We start from the raw sequence: 20,400 nt of genomic DNA, 5'->3' as shown, positions 1-20,400 counted from the left end.
TTCCGAATAACAGCTTAATTTCCAAAGAAATATTTCTTGGGATGAAAGTCACCCAACCTGTTGCCAGCACCACAGTTAAAGATGGGGATTGCTTGTCAAACAAAACATTCTTTGAAATATTTCATGAACACATCTTTTAAGAAATGACATTAAAACTTCGGCCTTCTGTCAATTTTTTTTACGATCCGCTAAAAATGAAATTCTCTAAATCGTGAGAATGAGGTAGACACTCTTGTGGCCCACCCTTACACGCTGTGATTAAGTGTATGGATGTAATCCCCGCCACGTTCAGAACTCACAAGCCGCCACTAACCTGTCATTAAAGGAGGCTGCTGTTCGCTCCCATTCCCTGTGCACCTGCTGCACAAGCACAACCTCGTGTACACTGAGTAAGTGCCGTCGTTACTGATCGCATCGTTTCGCGCGATCAAGTGTTTGCTTACCTATTATTTACTCTTTTTCATCTAAAAATTATCAAACACAACTTTCGAGATGTAATCGTGCACGATACTTCTTTAGAACATTCTGAGTACAACAGACAGAGTAAGGGGTCTGTCGCGCCCAGACAGAAACAAGGGAAGACAGACAGAAAAGCAAGCAGACAGACACACAGACAGAGAGACCGATAGATAGATAGATAGATAGATAGATAGATAGATAGATAGATAGATAGATAGATAGATAGATAGATAGATAGATAGATAGATAGATAGGAAAAAGGGAAGCATGAACATTCAGAGATAGGAATAATCAAGAAAATACGTTAACACACAAAATAGGAAGAAATACACAGCACAACAAAAATGTAAAATGAAAAGCATAATTTAAAGAGAAAGCAAGAGGGTACCAAAATGAGAGCAAGAGCGATTAGTTGAGAAATGTGTGGAACAGAATGTACAAAAAAGGAAAGCAACCAATACAATAGTGAAAGAGAGAAACGTTGCAAAGGAACGAAGGAAAATGATATAGACTGAGGAACAGAAAAAAAGAAAGGAGTACCATAGAAAACTGAAAAGTTAAACAGCAGAAGCTAAGAGGGAAAAGAAAACATGATGAGAGAGAAAGTGAGATAGAAATAAAGAACCGAAGGAGAATAGAAGAAGAATCACAATCAGAAAGGAAAATGTAGAGGATAACAGTGAGAAATGCATATGGAAACTGAGAAACGCACCAACAGAAAGTACAGAAGAAAAAACAAGAAACACTGAAGGAAAAGCAAGAAGCCTGCAAAATGAAAGAGAGAATGAGTGGTAAAACAACTTTACAAAGTACAAAAAGAATAAAGAAAGGAGATCAAGATGAAACAAAAGAAAACGAAACCAAAGGGTAAAAAAGGAAGAAAGAAAGAAAGAAAGAAAGAAAGAAAGAAAGAAAGAAAGAAAGAAAGAAAGAAAGAAAAGAAGAGAGAAGAAAAGAAGAGAGAAGAAAAGAAAAGAAAGGAAAGAGAGAAAGATGATTTTAACACCCATGACATCTATATAAAGTACATCAGTTTCCCATAGTAACAATGACAACAGCCAAGGATGGGACAGCTATCCTGGCAGCACCGTCAGTCAAGTAACATTGTACACCATATCATTAAAATACTTCGAGCTGTTTCAAGAAAGTGAAATAATGCGATTGCCTTGTGTCCGTAGTCCGGCACATCCCAGTGTAGCCTACCTGGCGCGGGGAGGCACCACCCCCCGAAGGCCAGCCTGGGGTAGGCGAGCGGTGGCAGCAGGTTCATCGCGGAGGGAGCCCAGAGCAGTCTGGCAGTCCAGGTATCTGGGCCGTCTGACTGCTCGGTGCTGGGAGCTGCCTCCTCTCTGTGCGTCTGCCAAGCCCACATCGACGGCCGTGCCTTCTCAGACATGAGGCTGACACGGGGGATTGTAGGGGCGAAGCCATACAATGAAACGAAAAAGTAATGAAAGACTTACTGCTCGTCATGTGACCTGGCGATGCGTGGTGCCCATTGGGCGTGCTGGACGTGAGGTCAATGGCCATGTTGGAGGGATCCTTTTCGGGCAGAAGCTCGGAGTCTCCTGCTTTCATGGAACAAATAAGAAGGACTTTAGTTACTGCCCCACAGACAGCTGATGCTCAAGGCGGAGATCAAAGCTTCAAAGCCAGCCCCAACCAGACAAAAACAAGGTCCTGCGGCTGCCTGCGGGGTCAGCTGCAGCCGAGGGAGATTGCCGCTCATGCAATGTTGTGTGCGCAGGAAAGGGCGCTTTGATGCGCCCCAGACCACGCCTCTTGGCGCTTTACAAATACCTACAGGCTTAATGCTGTCCTGCTACGCATGTGACCACACAGTGGAACCACGAGCAGACTACATGGCAGATGCACAGGTCGTCTAAAAACTCCATACACAGCAGCAGACATACACACACAACTGCCATAACACAGTTTATATAAACACAGACTTTACATACAAGCATATACTTTACACAACAAAAGACACCTGGCTAAAATCACCTAACCATGTGCTCCATGTAAACAATCATACCTTCTCCACATGTCAGCATTTAGCAGCAAACACATATACACAACTGCAGACTACATACACAGACACACACACAGAAACAACAAAACAAATGCACATGCTTTACACAGCAACAAAATACACTATAATGGAAACAGAGCAAAACCATATCACAAAGCACAGACACGCACGCATTGCTTAAACACACAGACAGAACCATACAGATGTACAGACAAATAGCAGCTCCCACCTCAACACAAATTAAATAAAGAGAACCAAACACTTGTGTGAGTGCAGTTGTGTACAGACTAAATGTAAAAAAAATGTAAATTAGCACTTGTATAGCGCACTACTCACCCGTTAGGGTCTCAAGGCGCTGTACTCATACCGCTACAGAACCCCTCCTGGCTTTTCCCTGTAAGGCGCCCACTCCTGAGCACTCCCAGGGTGAAGCCAGGCATCCAAGCGCTGTTGGGGCCGTTGTGGAGATTAAGCAAGCTATTGCCCAGAGTTGCAGAGTGGGACCCATGAATTAGATTAGGCACTGAGGCGAGAACTATCTGGTCAAGGGGAATTGAGCCCAAGACCTGCCGAAGCGGGACTTGAACCCTGGTCTTGAGCCAGATCTCTGCTTCAGGGTCTGCTGCTCTAACCATTGAGCCACACTTCTCCACTAGACTAGTGCAGACTGCTTGTTTCTCTGCCCACTTTTATGCAAAGGCCCTTTACATTCTACAGCGTTATCATTACCTTTTCAACATAACCAGTTATACATGATCACATAATACAGGCAAAAAACACGCTAAAGATTTTGTACCAGGGAATGACTGGATAGAGTTTCAAAGCAGGCAGAACAAAAACAGAACATTGTTTTATGAATTAAATTATATGGGAAATAATGCATTTCTGTGTTAATTATTGTATATTAATTTAGGCCATCGATACAATAAAACTGGTACTACGGTTCCATCCATTAAGGATTAACAAAACCAGATATCAAATAAATAATACACATGTACATCCAGGTGGATGTATCTTATAAAGGCACAAGCATCCAGAGGTTATGAATCATTATGTCGTCTGATGGTTATCTGATAATTGCAAGAGGCACGAGAGGGGACTTTGAAAGACAAGCAAAGTGCGTACGTATGGTCACAAACAAACACTCATCATTGCAGCCATGGAACCCCATTCACAAAACTATTCGACTCCACGAACAGAATAAAAAACGTGGTTCTTTTCACACAATGAATGACAACAATTGTAGTCACGATCGCACAACCACACACAGAAGCATGTAGGCAGAGGCAGCCATGCAAGTCTGCCAAGCCCACATTTATACTAGGCCACTCACTGAAAGGCCATCTGAAGGATTGTGTTCAACCCTTTGTACACCCTACAAGGGCAGAACGTAAGATAAAATGACAACATATCAGTGCATTGCAATCCCACCTAAATTGACCTAACATCCTATAACCTAGTATGGCACAGCACATAATAAAACAGCATAGTGTAGCACACCAAGATGTTGAATAGAGCAGCGCAGCACAAAATAACGTAATTTAACATACAGTCGGTCAATTTAAGAATGTCCTAGAGTATTTGAAACTCAAAGCTAGCACAACTCTTGATTGGTTCAACATTACACCCCAACATTAGCTGCTACGGGGAAGCTCTGCAGCTTGTGGTCATGTTATCCATTTGGGGTTACAGAGGACATCCTGGGGCTGGGGGAGGCATGAAATCTCTAGTTGGGGCATTAATCTTCAGCGCCATCTCTACCCCCACAAAATTCTCTCAGCGCTACCACCACCTTCAGACAGTTGTTGGTGACTGCACCCAAATTAGAAACCTCAGATGAGTATATATACATACACAACACCAAAATACAATTTCCTCTACAAAATACAAGGGGAGGGGGTGGAAGGGTGGTAGACAAGTAAAAGAAACCCTGGTCTGAAAAAAACACTCTGCACCCTAGCCTTGACGCCCAGAAACCATCACCACTGTTAAACTGGCCTTCAAGACAAAATTCAACGATTAGACTGTGGCAGTCACCAGAACCTCTGCTCCAGGTAGGTAGGGGGCTATGTGTCCCCAAATAGTAGCAACACTTTTTTGTTACTCCCTAAGTGACCCAGAGGATAGAGGGAAGGAGGGAGGGAGGAAGGAAGGATAAGCACAGACTGTGCGGCCTTCAGCCCCAACAGAGAAAAGCACACACGTTGTACAGCGGGGTGCAGAGAAGTACTCACTATTTATGTAGCCATCCGCCGTCTCTGTTTCCATAGTCAAAGTGCAGTGCTGAAAGACAAACGTGGCAAGCTTCAGGCAGACGCCAGAGTCGCAGCGACGACATTTTACGACTTATTTCAGCAGAGAGATACCCCCACATAACTCTGCCACCTGCCCGGAGGCACAAGTTTGCTCGAGTGCCCCTCTGATCGCAAAGGGGTTTCTTTTCCACCATGAGTGACTGGTGCAGAAGCTTAAAGATGTATTAACGTATACCCCAAAAATGCCCCTTCACTTAACTTCCACATTAACCATCAATGGCGTCTAGTTTGCGAGAAAAGGATGTCCTCGCCGGAGAAGGCTCCGTTTGTAAAGAGCAAAACACACCCTTCATTGGCCGCCGATACTTCAGTACAAGCTATTCGTATTTATAAACTCAGTTACTCAATTTTTAGTTCTGAGAAAGGTGAAAAGTTGAGTCGGAGCCCTAACTAGGACCCGTATTATGCCTCACCTGTATATGTAGCCAATACCTTACCCGTAGTGCTGTCTTAGCGTCATCAGACATTAATGAGATCACATTTCAAAGCTATTTCTGTAGCTCAAATAATGTAAATAGTGCCTGCTGTTCTATATGTCCCTAGGACTGATTCAAGCGCAGACCTTAGCAAACAGCTCTACACAACAATCCCTACATACATATATCAAATAGGACACACTCAAATTACAAATATTGGCTTTGCGACTTTCTACATTTTTAAGTGCCTTTTGGAGTACAAAGTAATGTGCAGTGTTTAACATCACTACCTTTTCAAGAGATGAAAATGAAAGATACAAATGTTTGCATTTTTCAACATCGTAGTGGGTATCACTCAAAGTAAAATGGTGACAAGGAGTGCATGAACCTTGTAGTTAGACTCTCTGTGGTCAATAGGCTAGGGTTTCCTTCATCTTAATACATAATAAAATCATCCTAAATGTTGGTAGATGCCTGAGCCGCAGAGTCACACACAACATGGAAGCCAAAACTCAACCTCAGATGGCTTCTTTCTAAATGTGGTGCATACATGTTTGGGAAAAGAAAGAGGAGAGGTGGGTGTTGTTTAAATTATTTTAGAAGAGGTGTTTTAAGCCCTCCCGTTGAGGAGGCTGAGGCAATTCTTGGGAAGTGGACAGCATGTGTGTAAGGATAAAGCTGGGGATCACATGTAGGTGTATATTTTAGGAGCAGTTAGGCCTTTTGTAGGCTGAAGGGCATGAGAGGGCGTGCTGCAGTGACATGTTTTTCATAGGTAAGGTGGTTAACGCCAGAATGGCCTCAAGGAGTTATAGGTAGACAGAAATTTAAAATTATGGTTAAATGTCAAAGTACCGGGGAGAAAAATAAGATCTTATCAAAATATTGTGATAAAAAATTGACCACAACAATATTGTCAAGGTACATCTATTGTTAGTTAAAAATAGTAAATCTATACTTACCTATTGTACATTTGCTTTTACCACCATATTATAGTGTTCAGTATTTTGGCCATAATATTTTGGCAAGACATATGGACATTTGATATTCAGGTACAGCACCAGAAAGGATAGCACTCAGCATGCAAGGCCAAATCTGGAGACCATGCACAATGTATCAAAAGCAGATGCACGATGGGCTGAGTGCATAAGCCTGTTTGTGCCTAACTGCTATCACACTATCATATTCAGTGATTTCTTGCGTAATCTTTATTTTCTGTCACTCTTCCTGGACTCCTTTCCACCTCTACCACAAATGTAGGATTCATTTACAAGTATGGACTCAGAAGGGGGTCGTGTTCATGTAGGTTTAAGTCAGAACTAAATGAATAGCTGAAGTCAGTGATCCCATTACTTCAACCCCAAGAACTTTAATTGTCATTCCTTCAATCTCACCATTACTTTAGAATTCACTATTACTTCGACCTGACCATTACTTGATTCTCATACTTACATCTGACCATTGCTTTGGCCAACCATAACTTTAAACTGAATCTTGTGTCCAAACTAGCCAAGTGCAGCATGACTGGAAATATTTAATTCTGCATCTGCATCTGCTGCTTTTTCCACATAACTGTGAATTTTCTGCACTTGCTATGTAATCCATTATCTGCTCCATAGCCTGCAGATTTTAACAAAAATAAAATTATATTTCTAGTTCAATCAGATCTAATGTATAAAAAAACATGGTGAAAAGTGTGCCAGAGCAGTGGGAGGCCCTTTGTAAAAGGTGACTTTGGTTGTTAAACTTGTACTAATGAAGTAAAATATTTGTCCAGACAGTGTTACCCTGTGCAAAATACACAAAATACTGTGGCAATACAATAAAAAATAGTGCCACATTATACTAAATAATTTGCCTTTTCTTGCTGCATAATTTAGCCAACTCTCGAGCATAATTTGGACCTCCCCTGCTTCATAATTCCAGTGGCCCTGTCTAAGAGTAGCATTAAGATACTAAATGACCTCTAGCCAGGTAAAGAACAAAGTAATGGGTAGGTGAATGGTGCCGACTTACAGCCACATCATGTCTACTCAAGAGAGCAGAGAGAGACAGAGACCAAGTAGGCCAATGCAGGATGCCTAAGACGAGCCCTTACTGCATGGACACATACCAGGCACACGCACACTCCAAGAGAACTAATTGTACTACCTAGTCAAAGGTTTGCCAACAGCAGCATCATACAGAAGGAGGACTGGCAAGACAGACACTAGAAGGCCTATTCACAAAGGCATTTGGAGTACATAAAGTAGTACCTCTGCTAAACTTCTTTATGTACTTTGACATGTCTTTGTGAATTGGCACCAAAACATTTGAAATTGGATTAAAATGGGAACACTGGTGGAATATTTGTACACGATGAGCAGGCATAGAAAGGACAGTGCCCTGGTTGCATGTTTACTATTTGGGAGCTGGACGTTTGGGGACTGATTAACAAAGACATTTAAGAGTACATAAAAGAGTACTCCTGTATTACCACCGCTGAGATCTCTCCTGATACCGTCTCACCCCTGCTGCTCTGTACTTCCAGCCTCTTTTGGTCTCTCTGAACTTTGAAGTACTCTTACTTTGCCAAGACAGCACACTGACTCTGGTGTCCTTGGACCACTGAGGGTCCCATTTCGAGTGGTTTGAAAAACAGTCAGGTATGCCCCCAAAGTCACTATACCATGGTAATTCTTGGAAGGGGGAGTTACCAGCGCCGGAAGTTGGACTCTAAGCCTTCCCTAACAAGCGGGGAATCGCAATGCCACACTGCAGGAAATTCCACGCTCCCCATTTCCCCCTGCAGTTTCGATGGAATCCTGGCTGTTCTCAGCAGCTCCCCTGTGTGCACGAGACACACCACACACACCGTGCTACCGCGGATCAGGTATTTCCAATCGGGCTGGTAACTCCTGTTATTGCCCTGTCTCAAGTAGCCCAAGATTCGTAATGAGACCCTGAAAAGTAACTTTCAGTCGGGTTTTACTAAGACAAGCACACAAACAAATAATCTCGAGTTAAGCTCAATAAATGTAAAGTGCCTCTCGCATATTCATTGTTGATAACCTGAACACGTGACAGGATTTTACCATTCGGAGGAATGAGGAGGCCAGTCCTACCAGTGACAGGAGAAGAAATACTATGTTGAACCGGCATAAGGCCCTGGCGCTGAATCTTATCTGAATCATAATTCATGTATGTACACTACAAGGTGAAGCCTCAAACACACAGGCGTGGCGCTTTCAGAAGCAACCACTCTGCACCTTCAGCGCCTGGAAGCACACTGAAAGTTACAGCCCTTGCAGCAGGGCACGGGTAGTCCAAACACTCGCGCCCTCCTCCATTTTTTCCCCCTTTCCTTTAAAAAAAAACTCTCCCGGCAGCGGGAACCTAAATAATTCAACCACGAGCCATTTCTGTATTGATCCACCAAAGTATATTTAGCCCTGACTCCTGGAATTTCTGCCTTACTTACTGGAATACAGGCGGCTTCAATTCATTTTCTCCGAACCACTTCCCAAAAAAAAACCAGTAAAAAAAAAATGGTTCCCCTTTTTATTATTTTTTTCATGGCCGGCGGATCAAATTCCTAACACAGCCAGAAGGTAAAGCTTGAGCTTCAACATCCTTCTTTCTTCTCTTTTGCTGGGGTTTTTGCTCGCTTTCTTTTAAGTGCTTTGTGTCCACAAAAAGGGTATAAAGCGCTATGGAAATGTTACAATACAACACTCTTAAAATGCGCAGAGGGAGGGAAACGAGGAATGCCACAAGAACAGACTTCCGTGTATTGGTTTGTAAATTAATTCATGTATTTTACTAGTTCATTAATTGTACTTACAAGCAATACAATGTGAACTGAACAAATGGACTCGAGTTTGTTTGTGACCGGATAGTTAATGTTCAGTTAACTCTGAAATTTGTTAAGTTTGTTCCCAACAGAGAAATAAATCAATCTATCTATCTATCTATCTATCTATCTATCTATCTATCTATCTATCTATCTATCTATCTATCTATCTATCTATCTATCTATCTATCTATCTATCTATTTTTTGTATTTTCTGTTAATCTACTCATATCTTATATCTTTTATTTAGGTGATTGCTGTGGAAAGTGGCAGCCTATTTGCAATGCTCTCCTCCTGTGCCGGTTATGAACAAATTACCAACAGGAAACCCGCTTTTAGCTAAGTCTGAGCTAGAAATGCCTCAAACTAAGAGCCTCCGAAAGCAGAGGGGAGGTGGTGGTGGTAGGAGGGTCAAAGGGAGCTTCTTAGTTCCGACTCCACGAACCCGGAGGTGTGACCGAGTCTCGAAAGTGAATGTCGAGCAGTGTCCCGTGCTCCGTCACCCCACACACACTGCAGACCCAGACCACCTCTGACCCACACGAGCCTTCGGCTCACTGCCTGAGTCCGAAAAGAGATATCACAACTTATGACACACCGACTTTTTTTTCTGGGACTGACACATCGACAAACGCGCAGTAACCTATACAGAATCCTACCTTCGCCCCTCTGTCACTCTCAACCCTTCAAACCCTGTTGAGGTCAGAATGACAGGGTCTCTTTAAAGAAAAGCGGGGGCTTGTGTTTCTGGGATTCAGTGGCCAGTGAAAGGTTGAGTGATAGACAAGCAGCGGGATCGCATGTTAAAAGCATAAGCTTTTTTTGTCATTTGCCATACTTCTGTGGAATTGTATTTATAACCCCCCCAAACATTTTAAATGGCCTTTAACATTGAAGAGAGGGGATAGCAACGACACGTAGGAACACGGGAACCCCGGAACCCCTAACTGGAAGCATCACTCAAACAATTAAGAAATCAGAGGGAGCAAACGATTAAAAGAAGGAACTGGTTTAATTTAATTAATTAAAAATTAAAAAAATAAAAACTCATCACCATTTCCAAGTGCGTGACAGCAGGTCCAGCTTCCAGCGCCCAATGGGAGCAGACGTCAGTTGTCCGAGACTTCCGATTAGCAGAGATAAAGTGGCAATTTCAAGATGCGGTGTGGGGGGCAGTTTACGAGATATGGGTCTGTCTTCCCTCCCCTGAAGAGACCACGGGTGGGGGGTGCGATGATAAGGTGACTCAGGCAGAGCGCAGTCACGACCTCTCTCCTCCGGAGGGAGACGAGCAAATGAAGGAAGAAGAAGAAAAAAGGCGTTTTGGGATGGTCTTGTTAGGGAAAGTTACTCAGGAATGTCACGTACTTTCAGGAAAGAGAGAGAGAGAAAGAGTGAGAGAGGTCATAGCTCCAGCAATGTGATTTACAAGAGGAAGAAAAAAAACTGGATCCACCGGTTCTTTCCAAAGCAGCTGAGAAAGAAACCAGGATGGATCGAGAGGGGTGGGGGTTTGCGGGCTGAGGAGGGGCAGCACAGGTAGACAGGAGTTCAGAGCACTCGCCGCAGGATGAGTAGGCCCATGGTGTATTCTAGTTTGGGGGCTCGAACAGTGCCTATTACAGCTGCTGATATTACTTCAGGAGTGTGTGCTGAGGGGATCTGGTACTAAAAGGGAACATGAGCTGACGCCCTTGCTTGTCAGCTTGCCCAGCGATGGAGGTCGCCCCACTGCTCCACAAGCTCGTCACACTCGGCCTATGTCCAGGGCCACTAGAATTATGCGGGAAGGGAGGACCGTATTTGTTATTTGGCAAAAAAGGCGAATTATGGGGCGCAATGCAGGACATTTTGGCATCTCATCTTGTCCTGGGATGCAGGTGATCTGTCTAGATTCGTCCCATTGCTCTGGCAAACATCTCACTAGGCCTGCTTCCAGGGCCTCTCCAATTAGGAGAGGGCCACATTAAGGCAAGAAAAGGTTAATTGTGTGGCATAATGCAACATGTTAGGGACTCAGCTTGCTCTGGGCTGGAGGTAATCCGCCTAGCTTTGACTCACTCCTCTGGCAAACATCTCCCTGGGACCATGCCCCTAGCCACTGGAATGATATGGCAGGGGAGAGACACATTATGTGGCAAGAAAAGGCAAAGTATGCGGTGTATTGCATCAGAGTTTAGACTAGTACTAATTAATTGTGTTATTTTTACATATGTTAACAAGGTCTTGGAGAAGGATTCACCTCATTAATACCAGAACAATAGCAAACTTTAGCAGTAAGGAAAGGTAAGGTGATCAACCGACAAGGGGGGGGGGGTGTTGAGTGTTATGTGAGTGGTTGGGTGTTTGTGTGTGTGTGAATGGAGGGGGGTGTTGTTTGTGTTTGTGTGCATGTGTGTGCATGTGTCTGTGTGCTTGTGCGAATGCGTGTATGCAGGGGGTGTCCGTGGCCGTGTGTGCATGTGTGTGTGAATGAATAAGTGTGGATATGTGCGTGTATGTATGCAAGTGTGGTGTGTGCGTGTGTGGATAGGAGTGAGGGGGGCCAGGATGGGGATCGGAGGGTGGGGGGTTCAGAACGGGGAGTTCAGAAAGGGGATGGGGGTTGAGAACGGGGACAGATAGGACAGGGGGCATCACTGCTTGCAGGGGGTGGGGAGCTCCTGATAGAGTCAGGGGGGCTCCTACATGGAGGGGGGGGTGGGGAGTCCTGTTGCGGTGACAGGAATGAGCATTCCTGTCACCACTATCCTTACTTGCAGGGATTTTGTGGTGGGGCTGCCATCACGGAATCTCTGGTGGTAAGGATACTCACAATACTGCGGGCAGTGTTAGGTGGACCGCAGAGTCAAAGGTGGCCAACATTCGGCCAGGTGGTCCAACCACCCTGGCGGTACAGGTGGTGAACTGGATGCAATGCAGCCCGTTCACTAGCGATGTCATTATTTGGCGGTCCTCACCGCCACACTGTTGGTGGTCTGACCAAGACCACAGGCGGCCCAGTGCAGGACCGCCAAGGTCATAATGACCACCTGTGTGACAGATGCAGCAAATCCATAACTAGGTGCAAAATTCCACAGAATTGCATAATTCCGATGGCTTGCCTGCTCCCTACATTTCTGTAAATCTTCAAGTTTACAATGGTGTTATCTGGCTTCTTACTTAGTTTATGACAAACATGTCAAAATGTTAGACAAAAAAGTATCTCTATGAATTTGCTTATTTCTGCCTAGCTTTTCAATTTCAACTCATGGTGCCTTTATGTCAAGCATCTGCACAACTGCTCATTGTGTTCCAGTAAGCTTCTTTGCGAGATTTGGCAATAGTTTTGCTATGCTTCTACGAAGACTCTAACAGTGTTGTATCTGAAAAACTCTTAGTTTCAGCCAAACCTTTTAACACCCTTCTTTCTTCCAGGATTCTCACTTTTTCTTCCATGCTTTTCGCAATGCTTCTGCCAAATTTCTCACTGTTTCTGTCAGTCTTCTCACTATGTTTCTTTTATGCTCTTTAGGGTTTCTCTAGCAAAATTCGTGCTATGTTTCAGTCACGCTTCTCACTATAGTCTGCCAAGTTCCCATGTGTCAAAGAAGTGACTCCCTATGTCACTTCCATGCTTCTTAAATTTACTTCAACCAAGCTTCTCACTTAGGTCTGTCAAGATTCTCACATGTCAGAAAGCTTTGCACTATGTTCCAGTCTAGTGCCTTACTCTGTGTCAGACCACCTTTTCGCTATGATAGGCAAGTTTTGTGTTTTTGTTATGCTTCTCACTTGGTGTTGGACAACATTCTGGTGATGTTTGGACAAGTTTCTCACTGTGTTTCTGTTTAGCTTCTAAGTGCCAGACAACCTTCTTACTATGTTCCAGTCTAGTGTCTTACTCTGTATCAGACCAGCTTTTCACCATGTTAGGCAAGTTCTGTGTTTTAGTTATGCTTCTCATTTGGTGTTGGGTAAAATCCCCATGTTTCAACAAGCTTCTCACTGTGTTTCAGTCTAGCTTCTAACTATGTGTCAGACAACCTCCTCACTGTGGTTCTGTATAGATTCTAACTATGTGCCAGAAGAGCTTCTTCCTGTTTTTCAGTCTAGTTTCTAACTTTGTGTCACACAAGCTTCTCAATATATTTCAGTGTAGCTTCTATGTGTCAGACAAGCTTCTCACTGTTTCATTCTAGCTTCTATGTGTCAGACACGCTTCTCACTATGTTTGAGCCTAGCTTCTATGTGTCAGTTAAGCTTCACATTATGTTTCAGTCTAGTCTCTGTGTGTCTGTCAAGCTTCTCACTATGTTTCAGTATAGCTTCTAAGTGTCAGACAAGCTTCTCACTACGTCTGAATCTAGCTTATGTGTACCAGACAAGCTTTTCAACATGTTTTTATCTAAACTCAAATTTTGCATCACACAAACTTCTCAATATGTTTCAGTCTAGTGTCTTACTCTGTGTCAGACCAGCTTTTCACTATGTTAAGCAAGTTCTGTCACTGTGGTTCTGTCTAGCTTCTAACTATGTGTCACAGGAGCTTCTTCCTGTTTTTCAGTCTAGCTTCTAACTTTGTGTCACACAAGCTTCTCACTATGTTTCGGTGTAGCTTCTATGTGTCAGACAAAGCTCCTCACTATGTTTCAGTCTAGTCTCTATGTGTAAAACAAGCTTCTCACTATGTTTCAGTCTAGCTTCTAAGTGTCAGACAAGCTTCTCACTATGTTTCTAATTAGTTTCTATGTGTCAGACAAGCTTCTATGTTTCAGTCTAGCTCTATGTGTCAGACAAGGTTCTCACTGTGTTTCAGTCTAGCTTCTATGTGTCAGACAAGCTTCTCACCATGTCTCAGTCTAGCTTATGTGTGCCAGACAAGCTTTTTACCATGTGTCTAACTAGCTTCTAACTTTGCGTCACACAAGCTTCTCAATATGTTTCAGTCTAGTGTCTTACTCTGTGTCAGACCAGCTTTTGAATATGTTAGGTTAGTTCTCTGTTTTGGCTATACTTCTCACTTGGAATTGGACAAAATTATGATGATGTTTCGACAAGCTTCCCACTGTGCTCCGTCTATCTTGCACGTGAAAGAGAAGCATCTCAATGTGGTTCTATCTAGCTTCTATGTGTCAGAAGAGTATCTTCCTGTTTTTTACAGTAACTTCTAACTTTGTGTCATGTAAGCTTCTCAATGTTTAAATCTAGCTTCTATGTGTCAGGCGAGCTTCTCACTATGTTTCAGTCTAGCTTCTATTCTCAGACAAGGTTCTCACTATGTTTTTATGTAGCTTCTAGCTGTGTGTCAGACAAGTTACCCACTGTAGGTTCTGTCTTGCTTCTATGTGTCAGAAGAGTTTCTTCCTGTGTTTTGGTGTAGCTTCTAACTTTGTTTTACACAAACTGCTCAATATGTTTCAGTCTAGCTTCTATGTGTCAGAAAAGCTTCTTGCTTTGTTTCTGTGTACCTTGTAACTATGTGAAAGACACGCTACTCAATGCTGTTCTGTCTAGATTCTAACTATGTGTCACAAGAGCTTCTTCCTGTGTTTCAGTCCAGCTTATAACTTTTTGTCATACAAGCCTCTCAATATGTTTCAGTCTAGCTTCTATGTGTCAGACAAGCTTCTCACTATGCTTCTGTGTAGCTTCTGAGTGTCAGACAAGCTTCTCACTCTGGTTCTGTCTAGCTTCTAACTATGTGCCAGAGAGCTTCTTCTTGTGTTTTGGTCAAGCTTCTTTGAGTCACACACACTTCTCAATATGTTTCAATCTAGCTTCTATGTGTCAGACAAGCTTCTCACTATGTTTCAGTACAGCTTCTATGTGTCGGCCAAGCTTCTCGTGATGTTTCAGTCTAGCTTCTATGTGTCAGAAGAGCTTCTTTCTGTGTTTCAGTCTAGAATCTTACTTTTTATCACACCAGCTTCACAATATGTTTCAGTCTAGCTTCTATGTGTCAGAGAAGCTTCTCATGATGTTTCAGTCTAGCTTCTATGTGTCAGACAAGCTTCTTACTGTGGTTCTGTCTAGCTTCTCACTGTGCTCCAGAAGAGCTTCTTCCTGAGATTCAGTCTAGCTTCTAACTTAGTGTCACACAAGCTTCTCGCTATGTTTCGGTGTAGCTTCTATATGCCAGACAAAGCTCCTGACTATGTTTGAGTCTAGCCTCTGTGTGTCAGACAAGCTTCTGGTTCTGTCTAGCTTCTAACTATGTGTCAGAAGAGCGTCTTCCTGCGTTTCCAACTTTGTGTCACACACACTTCTCAATATGTTTCAGTCTAGCTTTTATGTGTCAGACAAGCTCCTCATTATTTTTCTGTGCAGCTCCTGTGTTTCAGAGAAGCTTCTCACTAAGTTTCTGTCTAGCTTCTAACTGTGTCAGGCGAGCTTCTCACTCTGTTTCTGTGTCACTTATGGCATCTATGTGTCAGGCAAGATTTTCACTATGTTTCTGTCTCGCTTCTATGTGTCAGACAAGTTTCTCCCTATGTTTCTGTCTAGCTTCTAACTATGGGCCTGATTTAGAAGTCAGTGGAGGGGAATACTGCATCAAAAAAATGACGGATATCCCATTTGTAGTACTACAATCCCATTCTATCCAATGGGGATTTTAATACAGCGGTCTGGATATCTGTCACATTTGTGATGGAGTATTCCCCTCCTCTGATTTTTAAATCGGACCCATTGTGTCAGACAAGCTTCTCACTATGTTTATGTTTAGTGTCTATGTGCCAGACAAGCTACTCGCTATGTTTCAGTCTAGCTTCTATGTGTCACACAAGTGTCTCTCTATGTTTCAGTCTAGTTTGTTCTGTGTAGCTTCTAACTGTGTGTCAGATAAGCTTTTCACTATTGGTCTGTCTAGCTTCTAACTATGTGAAAGACAAGCTTCTCACTGTGCTTCTGTCTAGCTTCTACGTTTGAGTAAGACAAGCTTCTCACTATGTTTCAGTCTAGCTTCTAACTATGTGTCAGACAAGCTTCTTACTATGCTTCTATGTACCTTCTGTGTGTCAGAAAAACTACTCACTATGTTTCTGTCTAGCTTCTAATCGTGTGTCAGACAAACTTTTCACTATTGTACTATTGTTCTCTCTAGCTTCTACCTATGTGTCAGACAAGCTTCTCACTATGGTTCTGTCTAGCTTCTAAGTTTGAGTCAGACAAGCTTCTCACTCTTTTTCAGTCTAGCTTCTAACTATATGTCAGACAAGTTTCTTACTATGCTTCTGTCTACCTTCTGTGTGTCAGACAAGCTACTCACTAGAGTCCTGTCTAGCTTCTACGTTTGAGTCAGACAAGCTTCTCACTCTTTTTCAGTCTAGCCTCTAACTATGTGTCAGACAAGTTTCTTACTATGCTTAGGTCTAGTTTCTGTGTGTCAGACAAGCTACTCACTAGAGTCCTGTCTAGCTTCTAAGTTTGAGTCAGACAAGCTTCTCACTCTTTTTCAGTCTAGCTTCTAACTATGTGCCAGACAAGTTTCTTACTATGCTTCTGTCTAGCTTCTGTGCGTCAGACAAGCTACTCACTAGAGTCCTGTCTAGCTTCTAAGTGTCTGACAAGGTTTTCACTATGCTTCAATGTAGATTTTATGTCTCACAAGCTTCTCGCTATGCTTCAGTCTAACTTCTTACTATGTGTCAGACAAACTTCCCACTATCGCTCTGTCTAGCTTCTAGCTATGTTCTGTGTAGCTTCTGTGTCAGAGAAGCGCCTCATTATGCTTCAGTCTAGTTTCTCACATTGCATCAGGCAAGCTTTTCACTATGGGACTTATTTACAAGAAACTGGTTCATCGTGATAGATGTGCCAGTTTTCTTGCGCCGCCCTGCACCCCCCTAGCTATGCCATGGGAGAGCTGTATTTAGAATACAGTACTCCATGGTTCAAACTGTCCACAACAGTGTCAGAAATTCTGACACCACTGTGGCACTAAACCTTAACATTGCTGGACTAGCACCAACATTTTGACCCAAGTCCAGCAATGTTAAGGGGCCCCATAGACAACAGCACAGCATCACCGTTAACCCCTTCTGTGAGCCGGCGGTAAAAAAAAATACGCTATGCTGGTGCAGCATTATGCAGTGAAATCTTGTAGATTTCACTGTGCCATTTCTGCAGGGCTTTTAACAGGGGAACGTCTACCGTGCATACATTATACCTGGAGTACCTATAATGTGGCACAAGGCTTTACAAACTGGTGCAATGGTGACATTGTGCCAGTTTGTAAATATGGCTTTGGGTAGAGGCCTGTTTTGCACCACCTTAGTGTAAAAACAAATGATGCTAAGGCAGCGCAGAATCCTTGTAAATGAGGTCCAGTATTTCTGTCTAAGTTCTATGTGTCAGATAAAGTTCTCATTATCATTCTATCATCTAAGCATGTGTCACACAAGCTTCTCACAATATTTCTGTATAGCTTCTAATGACATGTCAGAGAATCTTCTCACTATGTTTCTGTATAGCTTTGAAGTATGTCAGACAAGCTTCTCACTGTGTTTCTGTCTAGCTTCTATGTGTCAGTTACACTTCTGACTATTGTTGAGCCTAGCTTCTAAGTGTCAGACAAGCTTCTCATTTTATTACAGTCCAGCTTCTAAAGATGTGTCAGACAAGCTTCTCACTGTGTTTCTGTCTAGCTTCTATGTGTCAGTTACACTTCTGACTATTGTTGAGCCTAGCTTCTATGTGTCAGACAAGCTTCTCATTATATTACAGTCCAGCTTCTAAAGATGTGTCAGACAAGCTTCTCACTATGGTTCTGTCTAGCTTCTAACTGTGTGTCAGACAAGCTTCTCATTTTGGTTCTGTCTAGTTTCTAACTGTGTGTCAACAAGCTTCATACTATGTTTCAATCTAGATTTTAACAATGTGTCAGACGAGCTTCTCACTATGTTTTAATCTAGCTTCTAAGAATGTATCATACAATTGTCTCACCATGTTTCACTCTAGCTTCTGTGTGTCAGATGTGTGTCACACAAGCTTCTCACTATGGTTCTGTCTAGCTTCTATTTGTCAGAAAAGCTTCTCACTATGTTTCAGTCTAGCTTTTAAGAATGTGTCAGACAATTGTTTCACCATGTTTCACTCTAGCTTCTAAGAATGTGTCAGAAAAGCTCCTTACTATGTTTCAGTCTAGCTTCTGTGTGTCAGGTGTGTGTCAGACAAGCTTCTCACTATGGTATATATGTTGGACAAACTTCTTACTATGTTTCAGTCTAGCTTATGTGTCAGACAAGCTTCTCACTGTGATTCTGTCTAACTATGTGTCAGACAAGCTTCTCACTATATTTGTGTCTAGCTTTTATGTGACAGACAAGCTTCTCGCTATGTTTCAGTTTAGGGTCTAGCTATTTCCCACGAGCTATTGTTTTTTTTTTTTTTTTTTTACATCGTTTGGTTTTGACAAACATGTCCCCTTGTTGCTGAAAAGCATAGCTTGACAGACCTTGCATGATGCCAGGCTGCGCACCGTGTTTCTAGCAAGCTCTAGACGAGTTTCTCATTCAGTTCCTGAAAAATTGTTCTGTATTTGTCGAAAACGTTTCTCTGCATGTTTCTTCTGAGCTTGTAACTGCGTTAAGGCTAGCTTTCCTCTTTAATTCTGCATTTTCTCAATACATTTTGGCAAGCTAATTAAAGTATATCTGCTCCTGAGCAAAAGAAATACTATCTCAGGCATGCCTTCCCCCCTAGCCCCGGGGTCATGACACTAAACACCCCCAGCTCAGGGTATTGGAGGATTGTGATTTCTTTTGCCGCTTAATTTCTGAATGCGTACCCCCCGGCGAAAAAGTGGTCGAGCACACCCTGTGACGCCATTTAGAGTTCGTCTTTAATTTAATATTGATTCGCTCTTATGACATCTAATGCTGGTAGGGAACGACAACTCTGCCACCTGAGAACGGGTCATATGAGGTCGAACGGTGGGAGCAGAGTCCTCGGACCAGCTCATCTTTAGACGATTTAGTGACCAAACTAAGTATTGACCTAATAAGAGTGAACACACTCTTCTATCCAGAAATCTCCCCTGCTCTCAAATTCGTTGTAACCCCCAGAATAAGCAAGAGGTGGGAGGGAGATGGAAACAGGATGGCACACATTTCCTTCGGTGCTACATTCGCCTGGTGGCTTAAGCGCCTGACACACCTGTATGTTTGTCACCTGCTGACAGTAAACTCGAATCTAGGAAAAGCCGCCTCAAGTTTCCGAAGCCGTTGTAAAGTATTTCTGTTACTCGGGCACCAAGACCACACATGCCTATTTAATTAAACAGAAATTCCTATTACGTGGCTCGCTGTGTAAATATCCAAAAATATCACTGAATTCAAATGACATGCTACAGGTACTGTCGCAAGGGGCAGGTAGACAGGTAGCGCACACTGCACTCCAGCAATCCCCACACCACGTCCTCATAACATTCTAGGTAGCAACAGGTGCCGGATACCCGCGCGTCTACAGTGTAGCATGACGCCCAAGTTTCCACCACACAACTCTCCTTCCTCTAGCTCGTAATATTATCATTCAAGCCATTTTCCTGGCATTTCTGCATTCCACTGCCTTGGCGGCGACCAATTCACATCAATATCTCCCATTATTTCTTCATTACAATTATTTGCTGCTAATCTCTCTGCTGCAAACGTTTTCAAACCATTTGCCACGAGGGGTTAAGTGCCATGCAAACTAGCAAGATAACATAGCATAGCACCAGACATACTGCCAGAGCCGGAGCGCCTGTGCTACCTCATGTTTCCGGCGCCATCCTCGAAGCCGGTGCCCTCTGCGGCAGGTGCTCGGCCGCCTGCCCGGGGCTCGCCGTCCGGCCGTGCGCGGTTGCCCTGCGTCGCGGTTGGTTACGGAAACTAAGGCAGTGCCGCTGTCGCTAAGGGTAATCCGGCTCTTACTTCCTCCATCTTCGGCAGTGCCAGGCAGGGGTGAGCCTGGGACAGCTGGTCAAACGCAGAGAAACGGATGCAGCCGGAGCCAGCCCTGCCCAGACAGACGGGCACACGGGCGCACACACCGGCGCACACACACGCACAGACGCGTACTACTGTACAGCTCAAGGCGCTCGGCAATCGATTACAGGACAGGGCACTTGCTCAGCACAGCAGCCCCAGGAGCACCTCCCTCTCCCATGTGTACAGGAGTGAAGGCTGGTAAATGCAACACAAATCCCCTTTGCATGGCGCTAGACTAGAGGCAGTCTCCAATGAAATCGTGTTTTTTTTACTTTAGATTTTTTAGTGGATAACAAATGGCATACACTCTTGGCTACAGCAATATAAATAATAATATACTCACTAGGCAGAACATACAGATAAACCAGCAAGCAAACTTTGTAAATTGCATCGTCAG

The 20,400-nt window shown here is 43.4% G+C and overlaps 1 protein-coding gene across 13 annotated transcripts in view; it reads right to left on the bottom strand.

Annotated features, from left to right (window-relative positions):
- IKZF2 (IKAROS family zinc finger 2) overlaps nucleotides 1–20,200 on the bottom strand; it is a 165,080-nt gene extending 144,880 nt beyond the window's left edge. For 4 of the 13 annotated variants that reach the window (XM_069225639.1, XM_069225647.1, XM_069225644.1 and 1 more), the window contains exons 1-3: nucleotides 10,109–10,239; nucleotides 4,726–4,774; nucleotides 1,923–2,027 (exon numbers count right to left, since the gene is read on the bottom strand). In XM_069225639.1, coding sequence (XP_069081740.1) covers nucleotides 1,923–2,027; nucleotides 4,726–4,774; nucleotides 10,109–10,111 — 157 coding nt within the window. In that variant the 5' untranslated portion in view covers nucleotides 10,112–10,239. Of the gene's footprint in view, nucleotides 1–1,662; nucleotides 1,815–1,922; nucleotides 2,031–4,725; nucleotides 4,775–10,108; nucleotides 10,240–19,785 lie in introns of those variants that run through there. The other 9 variants (XM_069225637.1, XM_069225646.1, XM_069225643.1 and 6 more) reach the window with 7 other exon arrangements.
- Nucleotides 20,201–20,400: the final 200 nt, after the last annotated feature.

This window comes from Pleurodeles waltl, chromosome 3_1, assembly GCF_031143425.1.
Source record: "Pleurodeles waltl isolate 20211129_DDA chromosome 3_1, aPleWal1.hap1.20221129, whole genome shotgun sequence".
Classification (NCBI taxonomy): domain Eukaryota; kingdom Metazoa; phylum Chordata; class Amphibia; order Caudata; family Salamandridae; genus Pleurodeles; species Pleurodeles waltl.
This window is presented reverse-complemented; position numbering and strand designations above follow the sequence as displayed.